Source organism: Pavona decussata, unplaced genomic scaffold (genome assembly GCF_977016875.1).
Source record: "Pavona decussata unplaced genomic scaffold, jaPavDecu1.1 SCAFFOLD_157, whole genome shotgun sequence".
NCBI classification, from domain to species: Eukaryota; Metazoa; Cnidaria; class Anthozoa; order Scleractinia; family Agariciidae; genus Pavona; species Pavona decussata.
In genome coordinates this window covers 1,162,448-1,177,396 of record NW_028145569.1, presented here as the reverse complement: position 1 = coordinate 1,177,396, position 14,949 = coordinate 1,162,448, and the positions used below count along the sequence as shown (strand labels likewise).

Here is a 14,949-nt window from a genome sequence, read left to right as displayed (position 1 = left end):
GGAGCTTAAGCAACGACGACGGCGACGGCAACGAAAACGCCGCAAGACAAAAGATTTAATGAGCAAAAACACTGGCTCTGCACGTGCGTTTTACATTTTGGTACATTTCTTTGCTGTCCTCCGCAAAACAACAACGTGAAATGACCAAATTCTAGGTTTTTTGGAGAACGTGGGCACACGGCGGTGAATTTTTCATTTTCTTTGTTAACTAGAACCCCACTCCTACCAATTTTCGCCGGTTCTGTTGAAGTTGAGCGAGTTGAAATAATCGCGAAGTAGCACAAATGAAATAAAGTTATATTTTCAGCTGACGTTTTCGTTGCCCTTGCCGTCAAAATGCATTTGCTTGACACGGTTGCCATGGCAACGGATCAACAAATTTGTGCACGTCACTAAAGATTGAGCTTTTTTACCATTTCACAATAATTTCTGACAGTAGAAGTATTAATATTTTATAGTTTAATAGTTTTTCTGTCTAATAACGCGTAAAACATAAAATTGACTGAGTTCATAATTCAACTCAAAATTTCAACCAGACTCCCCCGGCCCTTAAGCTCCCTATTCTTTTAGGTAAAAACTATTTAATCAGATCTACGTTACTCCGAGGAAATGCCGTAAATTCACGCTATGCACCTATTCGTCGCCCCAATCTTCATCCGTCTACCCAGACGATCCCACATTAGCTCACAATCCCTAGAGAGCGGAATTTTGTTTGAGGAACCGAAGAAAAAAGATAACCTCTTGGACTACGGCAAAACATTTGGCCACTGCCGGCAACGCAAAAAATATTGTGGCATTATAAGGATAAGGTATTGGACCAGTCAATTCCAGCTGTTCGACCCCCCCCCCTCCCCCCTTTTCGGGTTGACCCCATGGAATTAGGATTCTTTGGAAACAAACTGGCAATGCCCACAGCCGAGACAAACTAGTTGGCTTAAAAATGTTTTATTTTCTTCGTTTCTCGTCTTATTTTTTAATAAAATCTAAGCTAATTCAGGACAAATTTAGTACTAGCTTGGTCTTATTTCTCGTAGTATTTTAAAAGTAGGTCATTCTGCAGCAGTATTCGAAAAGAAACTTACCGTATTTGCGATGAATTGCTTATTAAAAGAGGCGACAATGCTGCGAGATGAAAAACGCCAGATGGTCAAATGCCCCGGGGTATTTGGATGGAAGGATAATGCCCGACCCCCGGGATGGACAGTGTGGGGAAATGCCCCACTATTGCCCGGGTGGGGGATGCACACAGCTGAGATTGATTGATGCATAAATTGATCACAGAGTAAATACATAAAAAAAACTTTAAATGCTAAATCAATTTTGAGCGACAGCTCGTGATCAGAGCGAATTAATGAATTATAAGATATACCCGTAGGCTTCTTCAAAAGAAAGCTGGTCGACAGAACTATTTGTTTGTTTAAATGAATTAATATCCTTGTCTCCTGGTTTTTTGTTTTCTTTAGTAAAGAGTTAAAACTCTTTTACTCAAACCTGCTTCAAGTAGCGTGCGGAACAGGTGTTTTGAAGAGTTTTATGTAGTCTTTTCTGCAGCCTAACCTAATTTTTGAATCGCCGAAGAAACTGAATGATTGTAAGAAATTTCAAAGCGCGAACCGAATGATCACAAAGTTAATAGTTAGATCCACCTTGTACAGCAGAATAAACAGCACCACAGCAAAGTACTGCTCAGTAGCTTTCATTTGAATGGTCACACTTTAGAATTTCATCCACAAACTCAAAATTTGGAAGCACTCTATCACCCCAGCTAAAAGAAAAATATTTGTAATATTTCTTGCGGCTTAACTAATATTGAAATTGGTAATATTACTTTCGACATCCGCCTGACAGAACACCTTACAAAATATACGCCGATGTCACAATTTCTGTGTTTTATTGTCTCGTTAACGTCAGTTTCCATGGAAACGGTCGCCTTGGCATTCGTAATTCAAATACACACCTGCTGGTCTGGGAAAAGAGTGTAGGAAAAAAGCGAAACACATTTAATGATCTTTCTCCGACTGACTTATCAAACGAGACAGGAAATTGGCTTCAGCATAGGGAATTAACGACTGGCGAGAAAGCGTATTAAAATTATATGGATCGACAGTTGGTCAGAAAACGCAAATTCGTGATCTCTGTTTTACCTATTTATTTTTTGCACGAATTCAGTGTGAATTTGCTTTTTTTGAACGGACTGAAGAAATAAAAGACAAGTAAATTTTTTGCTGTATAACTGAATCACAAACGGAGATTACTTTCGTCTAATCAATTTGACAGAAGCATTTGAATATTTCGCCTGCAGCTTTGCTATTGAAAAGCAATGACGCGAAACACTTACTCAGCCTTAAACGAGGTCCTGACGATTAATTTTGATGGTTCTCATTAATATTTCACCAGTTTTCGACGGCGTTATTAATTCGCGCAAGCACTTTGTCTAGTTAAAAACATGAAAAAAATATAAATATCTTGCAAAGAATTATTGTACTCGTCAAAGTGAAATATTCATTTTAAGCAATCGGGGCAATAAATATATCTTTAAAGGGTACATTTAGCAACGGAAATGAACCACTGATATATATGAATTGAAATATATTGGAAATCAACCTGCCTTTTGAAGTATCCCCTGCAGAGGTAACAAACCCGTATTTCAAAAAGGACATTATACTGGTAGCTTGGGCTTTATTTTAGGTTTATAAGGACTTTTTCTAGTTGCTTACAGAACAAAATCGAAAGCCTTTCAGTTGAGGAGGTTTTATAGCTAAAGATTTAAAGAGACAAAAGTTCTTTAAAGGCGAATATTCACGACAGTTAACTAAGACATAGAAATTCACGGTAGATTCAGTCTTTATTTAGCGTCCCATCTTAGATTTAGATTAAAGGTTTTTTTTGTCGAAATGTCAATACCCATCTTGACGGTTCAATGTATTCTGCAAACACCAGCTTGTCAATTTATAATGTAAATTTTTTTTATCTTGCTCGCATAATCGGCGAAAAAATCCGAAAATCCTCAGTCGTAATTTAGAGGGAATTTGTATTTTTCACATATCGCTACCTTTACGAGCGAACACAATATCTCAGCATTGAGTAACTATTAATTCTTGGTCCTTTCCTGACATAATTCCGCCTTATAAAACCTTTTCTCTTGCGAGAGTCTAAAGGTTCATGGCGAGCTTGTAACATGTCTCTGAACCGAAAACGAGCGCTGTGGAGTTTTGTCTTGAACAACGACGCTTCTCCTTGGTTTTCCCATTGTTTTTTCCCTTTTCTCTTCGTTACAAAGTATGGAGTCTGAAATGTTTATACTCTTGTGTTGACATTTTTGAATTTTGACGCGAAAGCGGCTTTTTGGGAGCATTCGAGGACGCAAACCTTGTCGATTATTATCTTGCCCGCGAGATGAAACAACATTTGCATTCGGGCCTACTCTCTTTGTGTCTGTAACCGTAGTATCTTTAATCGTAAAGCTTTTTCCCGTCATGGGCAAATATTGGACCCGAACTGTTTGCTTCTCCATGTCTGTATTTTCTTTATTTTTTCTTAGAATTGAAGAAATGTTTTTATTTGCTCCGCTTCGATGGAGTTCCACGTTTGAGTTTGCCGTATCACTGACGCGAGAAAGCAACGCAGTTTTGCCAGACGTCGCTAGAGATGTATTCGTCTTGTAGTTGCAGTCCACTTGCAGAGAGGAAGTCCTGTGTTGCTTTTCCTCGCGGCTGGTCTCTTTATCAAAACTATCCTTCCTCCATTCGGTGCTTAACGAAGTATGAAGGCAAGAGATATATTTAGCTTGTGGTTTCCTTTCCTTGGCGCACCTCGGCGTTTCTTTCATAGATTTATCCACGTTAGCAACTGGAATTTTAGACGATACAGATCTTACCGAGGACGCCCCAATATCTTTATCAATGCTCGGCAAAACAACCACCTTGGGTACTTTCTCTTTTGGAATTATAGACAGCGAAGAAACATATTTTCGCCTTTGAGTGGAACAGTTCGTCGCAGGTGACATAATCTTCGGTTGAGCGTATTGCTTTGCATGATGATTCGCGCGCGAACCACTCGATAGCGTGCAATTTGCGTATACAGGAGTCAATGGACTGTGACAAAAGTTTGACGCTTTCGAAGGCGTACTTCCAAGTTTCGCGCTTGGAACTTGATAATAACCTCGTTGGACACTCATTCCAAGGAAATATCTCTACAACAACATAATTTCCTTTAGCTACATAGATTTTTCATACCCTCGAGTAAGTATCGCGCTACCCTGTTCGGTGTTCAATTGTATTCTGATCAGCGCTTGATAATGTATGTACAGCGGTCACCAACTGTCTTGAGGTGTTGAATATGAATTTTAGCTTATTTTTCTTCGAAATGGCGGTTTGATATATGGAAACAATTTCGCTCTTAACGAAGACTCTTCGTATAACAGCTGGCAATTTTAAAACAATAATCGTGGCGCGGTTTAAATCTAGTCTCGTTCGTTAACACTTCGATTTTTTGTCTTGACATATAGGTCATTAACATTACGTAAACGGGTTTATTCTCACTCAAACGAACTTAATGCGTGTCTCTCTGAAAGGAAAATATATTGGACCGCGTTGAGTAATTTGCATGCGCAGGCATTAATAGACAAATTTAAACTTCGCCTTTCCCAATTAGCACTAATGCACCACCATAAATGGAAATTCTTTATGAAATGTGTTAGGTTGAATTCAAGTTTTTCTTACCACACTAGATTAATTACATTGCGTTCTTAAAATATAAATAATTTTGTTCTTAGTAATTGCTTTTAGTAATTCCTGCCCTGGTTGCCAAGGTAACGCTGTCACAAAGTTGTCTTTCTTAAAGTCTAAAACCATGAAAAATTCTTATTTAATTTTGAAGGCAAAAATTTCAGGAAAAAGTGTGGGCTGGTAAATCTAGCATACTATAAGAAAACTAGCATATCATTTTTTTTTAGTAGTAAAGGCGCCAGGCATAGATACACCAAACCGAGGTTTAAAAGTTTCGAGTTTTATGGCCCATCTGGGCTGAATGAGTATTAAATCTATTTTATAAAAAAGTTCAGTTATTTTGTCTTGCCCTTTTTTGTTCTCAATGCTTTCATTTTTTAAATAAATACTACACACAATAACAAAAAAAGTGATCAATTTGTGGTAGTGTTTATCATTCATACAACCTCGCACCAGCCGTGCACTTCTCTCCGGGTGAAACTGGGAGAGACCCTAGGATCCAGTCCCCAACATACCGTTTCGCTGTCTGAGTACAAGGGTGGACTGAAGTTCGATGAAATAACATGGCATATTCTTTTTTTTTTTGACAGGTAAAATACAAACAGTTTTCAATGTTTCGTCAGCCGCTTTTGGTTTACAAAGCTGTGCAAATAGCAAAAGCTGTCCCCTTTGAGTATAGCATGCGATAGCACACGTCTTTGATGGCTTTGTCTCACCCGCCAACAAAAACCTGACAAGGCACCAAATGCGTACAAGGCTGCTGTTTCGGTGTCCTGTCGATTAAAGCCCCAGTAATCTTATTCCAAAGTTTAATAAGAATTAACCGATGTCTAATGGCCTCGGTAAAAAAGAAAATGGTGTTTCTCGCTGGCAACTGTGCATATTCGTTATTGACCAAGCGTGAGGCCAAGATGGTTGGATATTGGCCAAGTTTTTTTTTTTGCGTTTGAGTTAGGTATCATTTTGATGGACAACGAAGGTCCCACCGAGATAAAAATAATTTATGTAAAAGTTACAAATGTTAGGTTTTATCAGCAGAGTTGATAGGATAATTTTGCCACCGTAAAAAGTTTCGAGTGCTGGCGTTGCCAGTGTTAGTCATTCGCCCGGAGCGAATTAAAAAAAAAAAACGAGACATATTTTTCATCTTGAGGGGGCACGGAAAAAAAGTTGTATCTTATCATGTAAACATGTACTTATTTCGGATACGTTTTGAAGAAAATAATTCTACTAAAACGTAATTGAAATTTGCAAAATTGAACTTTTCCTAATCTTGCCTGATTACAATAATTACTATACTAAACGTAGGGAGAGTCGTAAAACCAGCTGAACTGAAATTGTTATATATTTTAAAAGCTTTTATAGCTGAGCAAACCACAGCGGCTGTTATCTTGAGACCACTAGATTGAACAATCAAACACGTTCTTTCTAATTCTGAAAGGAGACCATTTTCTGGCACTGCTTCGTTCAAAATTCAGTGCAGTACAGAAAGCAGGGGGCGAAAAGGTAGCAAAATCAACGGAGGTGACAGTTGAAAACAGGGTGCCATGAAATAGGCGAGCCCGCGGTTTTCATCGAAATATGTTGCTAAGCAACGCGATAGATCCTTGTGGTGCCTGACACAGGCTTATTTGCAAACCCTGCTAATGCTCACACAACATCCTGATTGGACAGCAAAGATCAGAGATTTTTCAACTTCTTCAACGACGAATTGCAGAAAGTTATATTTTTTTTGTCGGATGAAATTGTATACGTATCAAATAGTATTTTTAAGGGGCGTGCGGGAAAAGGACAGGTCGACCTGTTCTTTTTTTCTGGTGGCCAATTTTCTTTTGCAGCTTTGACCTGTAAATTGGTGCGAAAAATTGCTTAATTACCTTCGACTAGCACTGCCCGAATTTTATATACAGAACGTTTAATTTAATAAAAAAAGCTTGAAAAGGGGCAGAAATTCAGGTAGCCAGAAAATATTTAGAAATGGTACCAAACAATATGATCTTCTTTAGTTTGGGTCAGTAAAAAGATGAATGACAACGAAGGATTTAAGAGGAAATCTTTAAGTATCATTGATTTTGTGTAATTTACAGGGACGAGTACTGAACTGTATCAAAATTGCAAACGGTTAGTGATTCAGACGAAGCAAAGCGAACGTTCCGGCTTTGTCTATGCGATTCAAACCATGACAATTCGCTGTAGGAATTATTCCCAGTTAGTTCATCCATTTAATATTCAATGAACATCTCTTGTGAGCCGATACGCTGTTTGGTTTTGTTTGTTTTTTTGTTGTCGACTGTTTACCTTTCCATAACGTAATTTACCGCCTTCCCCTTTTGTGAACTAAAAGTATCACTCATGCAGTTTTTCCGGCACTAAGGTTACTAAAAAGCACAGGGTAAAATCGTCGCAATTCCATGACAAAACAAAAGCATTCTAGAACATTGAGGCAGTCTCTGTAGTTGGTTTACTCACGGACAAACGAGTCGTGTCGTTCTACAGTGTTAGGAGAAACATCTCGCGGTCATTCTATTGATATTTTGAATCCATCCGCGCGTGTAACTTCTGTTTATTTTTCTTTTATCGTGTCACGGTTGAAAAGCAGTAAAACTTTGCTTTCATTCAGGGTTTGAACGGGGTTTTTGTCGCTGAAAACAGAGATATCGAAATAGGAAAACATCGTAAATTTAGCCAAATTGAATGACGTTTTAAACAGCCAATTTGCAGAGAAATTTGCAAAGGTCTTGGAAGTAATTTAATTTGTCTCAGTAATGTAATACTGTGAAAAAATTTTCACATTTTCGAAGGAAACAAAATGGCGGACGGCCGTGTTTGACACTTGTCAATGAGCTGACCGCTCCATTGATCCATGATGTCAACGAAGTAATCTGATTGGCTGAAAAATGGCAACAAAAGCCAATCGAATTTTAATGAGTCACTGGGCCATGTAGTAATGGTGATTCCTCATGAATGAGCTCATGAGCTGGCCAATAAGAGCGCAATGTTTCCAAAAAGACCTACAGAGTTCATCACACTGTTTTGCTTTAAAACCATGACGTCATGAGCGAGGAGACAAGCGCTCGCTCGCCTCCTTTCTTCACTGCTCAACAACCTTTAAAAACACTAAACATCATGCGTTGCGACAAAGAAACCTATCCACTCTACGAGAAAAAAGTCATTGGGAACATCACAACGAAGGAGGAACCGAAAAAAGATGAACAACGAGAGTTCACGCGAGTTGTTGTCAACGCGCTCATGTACGTTCTAGAACCGATCTTGCCCGATGATGGCGTTAAGGGGGACGGTAAAATCGCCAGTTTATTGTACTTGATTTGTTTAACAACAGCGGGGGTGGTGTTTAACCTATCCCAATGGCTACAAGACGATTCTAAAGCAGACTCTGGGGTTACAACAGACCACATCGATGGATTCCTAATCACTTGTATCTGCCCTGCGCTGTTGTGGATATGTTATATCTTTTGTAAACAGAGTGACCGTAAGACTGTAGACTTCATTACACCCTCCCCCCACTCGCACCGGCCCCTAATGGCGGGGGCTTACGTTTTCGGCGCGGGAAGCTGTGTCATGGATTTACTTCATATCACATTTTACATCGAATGCTCATCAAACTTATCCAGCCTGTTTTTCTCCATATTCAAGGCTGTTTTCATCTTTGCACAGATCCTATTTTTACGCAAGTTTGCAACAGCCACCCTCCATAAGTCACCTAGCATTCGACTTGTACTTTTTCACATACTTGGCACGAACGTGTGTCTGTGGTTTCGCGCGCTTTTTAGCCACTCAAAAAGCATCTTCAGCACGCATAAAACCCTCGAGGATTTAAGCACGCGCGAAGAGAATGCCTGCTTCGCAAATCACTATTCCATGAAAAAAATCTGGGAGGCGTCAGAACCTTATTTATATCCTTTCACAATGGAGTACTCGCTGATAGCGGGTGGCATTTTGTACACCATGTGGAGTGAGATGCGGGATCTCGATCCCGACCCGCAAGACATTTACATTTACGACGAGCTGTCGGATTTCAACACGACTTCCGATAATCTTAGCGAACGTTTGGAGAAATTTGAACACGATCATGGTTACGGCACGTGCGAAGCTGCAACGCCATCTCGAGACTCAGTTTCAAGCGGAAGATTTTCCAGCCGTTTTTCTTTAAACAGAGCGATGTCGAACTCATCAATCTGCCAATCGTGTGTCGAGAATCAAGATTCACTTCGCAAGCAGGCTATTCCAAGCTCTGACCCAGGCCTCTTAATAGGTCTACTGTTCTCCATCGTTTTGCTTCTGGCCGTGGGTTTGCTCTGGGTCGATCACGACTCTTTAAACGCGCTTAAATTTTATTATCTCTACCAGATTGTCCTGCTTGTGTTCATGTGCATCGCTTGCTGGATTGTACTGCGATGTTTGATGAATCAAAAATTTAGCTGGTATCCATTTGGAGCGGACGATACGCTTTTAATTGTCTCCTTCACTGGTATGTTCCTTTACGCTGGGTTATGTTTGACGGCTGCCATTGCTGAAATCAGAAATCACCGCTACGCTTCAGACTTCTCACTTGCTAAGTCAACGCTAATTCTCTTTCAAGCCATGCTCCAGGCTACCGCTCTCATCAAAGCTCTGCGATTCAGACCGCTAAAGGAACTGGGCGCGAATATCATCAGACAAGGAACGCTGTTTCTGCTGACCACCAATGTGGCACTGTGGGCTCAAGACTCCTTCTTCGAAATGAGAAATTTTGCGACCACGCCGGTTCAGACGGTGTTTTACGGTGAGACGTCTTGGAGAGCAATCACTACTTTAGCTTATCCTCTTTGTATTTTCTTTCGATTTCATTCAGCGGCATGTCTTTTCGAGGTTTGGTCTTGTTTTAGAGTGAATAACCTAAGCTAAGATCAATGGAGCGATTTTCTATCAGCTGTCGTAAGACTATAAATTCAAACTAATCTAGAAAGAATTAATAATCAAAATTTGTCTTGAGCTAATCGGAAGATTCAGAACTAGGAGCCAAAATAAGTAGCCAACGACAAGCTTGTAGAAACAAAAAGCTGGGAATTTAGCTCGGGAAAAATGATCTTTCTTGTCGAACGAGTTTTAAAAAAGCAAAGGGAATCAGACATAAGCCAAATTTTTCAATTTTTCTTAATTGGGTGATTACCCAGTGACAATGCATTTGCATGAAGCACGCTGCGGTTTCGTGAGCCAATCAGTAAACAGAAACAAAGACCTCGCGACAGTTATTAGAAACTCGCTCTGTTTATCTTTTCATGAGAGCTTACTTTCAACAAGGGAGAATTTGAAAATTTCAAAGAGAGGCAAGACTTGAACCCACGATGAGACTGTATTGTGTATCAATTAAGGATGTAAAAAAGTTTCTTCCTAGCGTTTCGTAATCATAAAAAAAACTGCCTTACTCATATAAATGCAAACATCTATACTTCTGTTTGGCGAAAAGTCTTGCCTGTCCTTGAAATTAAACTTGTCAGCGAAGAAAGAATCTAATTTAATCCAGTTCATTAGAGCAACGATAAAATTTTTAGAAATTACTATAACTTTTAAACATGCTTTAAGCTATTTAAGTCTATATTTTTGAGAAATTTATCTTTGGTTTCAGAAACCGTTTTTAAAAGTACATAAATTTACAGCATTCTTAGCGTGTTTTATTTCTTACACAAGTGATTTAATTCGACGTATGTTGCTCTGCCAAATTGGCGATTTTATAGAAAACGTTTCGGTAAATTTTGATTTAATGGCATCATTTGTATATAAGTCCGTGGTATTTTAAGCTTATATTTATACTTAACTGTAATAAGTTCATACTTCATATTTTAAGACTTGTTTTCAGCCGACAGAACGACCTTAACTTAAGGTAGACGCCGTATTTATCGTGCGATAAGGTAAGACATTTTTCATATTGTTTTGGTGATGAAACAATTTATCTGCAATTACCAGATCAGTAATCGTGAGAAAGACGCGAAGTCGGTAAATTATTTAAATTTTCCTCATATTAGGGCCTCAGAGGCAATGCCTTTCATTCAAAGTTACTGTTATGGCTATTTTAAGTTGTTTTCTTTTTTTAAAAAAAAGTCGGAAAAGAACAATTGCGACTTTACGGCAAAGGCTAGATCCTTCACCAAACGTTTTCTAAGTAAAGACTGACTGTCGACTAATAGACTCTTTACAATACAGTGTGATTGTCGAGATCACATGCTTCGATGGAGCTACCGCCATCTTGGTTTGTAATGGCGAGCGCAACCGAGGGAAGAGCAAGAAAACTATCGAGGGGGCCCCTCGTCAGGTTGTAGTTTGACGCTCGCCCAAGGTTGCGCTCATTATTACAAACCAAGATGGCGGCCGTTCGATCGAAGCATACTGTACAATATCGACAATAACATGGGCAAATAGAGGACTGTAAACAGTCTAGCCTACCAACTGACTGACAGACAGACATTAAGTTTTTAAGCGATCAGTCAACTGAATAACCTATCGTTTTCCTTTAGTATCTGGATCAACGAATTCGTGAAAAAAAAGCGTTTGTATAGACATCAGAGAGCCGTTCGTTCTCTAACCAAAGACTTGAAAACGTACTAAACGAGAAAGGTAGGTTATTATAGGAAAAACTGAACAGACGGATCAGAAACATTACGTATTACGCTTACTGGCACACATGTACCGCTACTTGTTAACAGACGTGAGTATTCAACAACTGATAAAAGTACTTTACTGATTTGCAACTTACTGACTGTTTGAGTACTTGACTGACTGAATAACTGGGGCCGGGTCTGACAAACTGACTGACTGGCTATTTTACTAGCTGATTTTTTTGACGAACTGGATCTCAGCCAGGCTGATTGAGTGCTGACTGACAATGGGCGTTTGACTATTTAGTTGAGGGTCTGCATTTACCACCAAACAGAAAACATCGACATACTTCCAGGTTGATAGACCGACAAACTGAATCACACGCTGACTAAATAGATGGCAGACAGACTGAAAGACAAATTGAGCGACCGAGAGAGACAATGACTGACTGTCTAAAAAATTAATCTACAGACAGACTGACAAACATGACAGAATGACATACTAACAGACACCTAGGCTGCCAAACTGATTGTCTGGGAGAGAGACAGAACTGACCGACGAACGGACTATCTTACTGAGAAACGCTCCTACAGACAGTATGGGAGACAGACTTTGCAGACAGACTGACAGACCAACAGGTAGACAGACCACAAGCAGACAGATTTACTGATAGACTATCCGAATAAATGACAGAATGAAAAGACAGAGAATAGAATCAGAGACAAAGACTGGCTGAATGATTTACTGACTGAATTACAGACTGACAGACTGAATGACTGACCGACTAACTGAAAAACTTACCAACATACAGACTTACAGGCAGCATGGCAGACTGAAAGACAGACAGGCTAACAGAGTGACCGTGAGGTAGAGGTTGATTGATTGACTAGATGACTGACTGACTGACTGACTGATTGATTGGATGACTGACTGACTGACAAGATGACTGAAATACTTAATGACTGATTGACTGACTGACTGAATGACTGACTGACTGATTCATTGACTGATTGACTGAATGACTGACTGACTGATTAGTTGACTGATTGACTGAATGACTGACTGACTGACTGGATGACTGATTGACTGAATGACTGACTGACTGATGATGTTTTTATAACCGAACTGAGAGACAGACTAATGGACAGACAAACAGATAGACAATTCGATAAACAGACAGGCCGACAGGCTGACTGAACGTCTTACTGGATGATTGACATAAAGAAGACAGCGAAGCAGAGGAAGAGAGACAGAGTGGCTAAATGATAAACTGGCCAAATGACAGACTGAGAGACTGACTCACGGACAGACAGACAGACACAAAGACTGAATGAACGAGTAACTGATCTAAAAGTTACCAACATACAGACATACAGACAGCATGATAGACTGAAAGACAAACAGGCTGACAGAGTGACCATGTGACAAACAAACCTGACAGCCTGACTGACGAAGTTCTTACAGCCGGACTAAGAGATAGACTAAGGGACAGTCTAATAGACAGACTAACAGACAGATAATTCGATAAATCGAAAGGTAGACAAACTGACTGAACCTCTTACTAGAATGATCAAGTAAAGAAGAAAGAGAAGCAGAGGAAGATAGACAGACTGGCTGAAGATAAACTGGCCAAATAACAGACTGGGATTCTAACTTACGGACCGACCGACAGACAGACAGACAGACAGACAGACAGACTGACTGACTGACTGACTGACTAACTGAGAGACAGACATCTGGAAAGATGGAAGGATGTCTGAATGAAAAGCGTACCAACAGACAGGCAGCATGACAGACCAAAAAAGAAAATAAAAACTGAATGGCTCTCTCGCTGACTGATAAATGTCCTTATGGACCAGAAGACATACTGACAGGTTGATAGACAGAAGAGCAGACTGACTGAACGACTCACTTAATGAATGACAGGCAGACTGGACAGACAGATAGGGTGGCAGACTGACTGGTCTCACAGATAAACAAAAAAGACTGAATGACTAACTCGGCTGACTGATAGACGTCCTAAAGACATACCCAGAGACAGACTTATAGACAAACTGACAGGTTAATAGACAGACAAATAGATTGACTAACACTCTAACTGAATGAATAACAGAACAGAAGACAGAGAAGAGAGACCGACAATGATCAACTAACAGACAGACTGAGAGACACGCGGACAGACCAACAGAAAAACCGACTGACTGACAAAGTCATTGAACCAACTACAGCCAGACAGGAAGAGAGAGAGAGAGGTTGACAGGCAGACTAAACAAGTAACCTACGGACTCTCCCTACTTTCTTATTTTTAAAAGTGACTGACAGAAACGTGAACTGATAGTCTGCATGACTAAGTGAGTGAGTGAGTGACTGGCTGGCAGTGACGTCACCTAAAAGAAAAAGCGGGAGTCTGACTTACACAATAAGTCAATTAATTACTGAGAAGATGACCGACCGACTATCTTTGTTACTGGTTGACTGATTGAATTACTAACTAAAAGAATTTTTAAGCAATTGATTTTTCTGCTGGATGGCTAATTATTGACTAGCCTGGGATTAAAGGCGACAGTCAAAAAATAGAGGAATGATCTCACGACAGACTGACCAACAGAGCTACTGATTAGAATAACGACTGAAGGACTGACTGGCTGACTGGCAGAAAGATCACCTTATAGGCCAATTAAATGACTGACAGACTTTAAAATATGATCACTTACCAAAGGCCGGACACAACCTCGGACTGGTCGAAAGGTTTAATGATTGACTTTTGGTTAGACGACAAAGCCTACCTCAACTTGTCATGTCTTTTTTTTCTAACAAGCGTTATTTGAACAATGATAAAACTAACTACAAGAAACAACAAGTGACCGAAACTAACCATAAATAAGGAACAAGTACACAAATGAATGCACATGCCTGACTGGTCGACTGACAAATTATCTGCATGACCGACTAAGTAACTGTCTCACTGATTGACGGACACTGGTTGTCTGACTAACTGAGTGACTGATTGATTGACTGACTGACTGACTGACTGGCTGACTGATTGATTGATTTGATGACTGACTGACTGACTGGCTGACTGATTGACTGACTGACACCCTTCTGACTGACTGACTGGCTGGCTGACTGATTGACTGACTGGCTGACTGTTTAACTGGATGACTGACTGACTGAATGACTGGCTGGCTGGCTGACAGATTGATTGACTTATTGACTGACTGACTTGCTGATTGATTGACTAGATGACTGACTGACTGGCTGATTGATTGACTAGATGACTGACTGACTGACTGGATGACTGATTGACTTAATGACTGACTGACTGACTGACTAACTGGATGACTGATTGACTGACTGACTGACTGACTGACTGAATGACTGATTGACTGACTGACTGACTGACTGACTGATTGACTGACTGACTGACTGATTGACTGACTGACTGACTGACTGACTGATTAACTGACTGACTGACTGATTGATTGACTAGATGACTGACTGACTGGCTGATTGATTGACTAGATGACTGATTGACTGACTGACTGACTGACTGATTGACATAATGACTGACTGACTGACTGACTAACTGGATGACTGATTGACTAACTGACTGGATGACTGATTGATT

The 14,949-nt window shown here is 39.9% G+C and overlaps 2 protein-coding genes across 2 annotated transcripts; one reads left to right on the top strand and one right to left on the bottom strand.

Moving 5' to 3' along the window:
- Positions 1 to 514: 514 nt before the first annotated feature.
- Positions 515 to 4,983, bottom strand: LOC146465108 (uncharacterized). The gene has a single exon (XM_085128923.1). The coding sequence runs from the start codon at positions 4,175 to 4,177 to the stop codon at positions 3,161 to 3,163; it is 1,017 nt and encodes a 338-aa protein (XP_084985049.1). The 5' UTR covers positions 4,178 to 4,983; the 3' UTR covers positions 515 to 3,160.
- A 2,774-nt stretch (positions 4,984 to 7,757) lies between these two features.
- LOC146465107 (proton channel OtopLc-like) lies at positions 7,758 to 12,199 on the top strand. Its single transcript, XM_085129028.1, has one exon. The coding sequence runs from the start codon at positions 7,782 to 7,784 to the stop codon at positions 9,630 to 9,632; it is 1,851 nt and encodes a 616-aa protein (XP_084985154.1). The 5' UTR covers positions 7,758 to 7,781; the 3' UTR covers positions 9,633 to 12,199.
- Positions 12,200 to 14,949: the final 2,750 nt, after the last annotated feature.

What these genes read in the sequence shown, in the direction of transcription:
- LOC146465107 (XM_085129028.1), top strand. Translation starts at nt 7,782, where the DNA reads ATGAGCGAGGAGACAAGCGCTCGCTCGCCTCCTTTCTTCACTGCTCAA.
- LOC146465108 (XM_085128923.1), bottom strand. Translation starts at nt 4,177, where the DNA reads ATGAGTGTCCAACGAGGTTATTATCAAGTTCCAAGCGCGAAACTTGGA.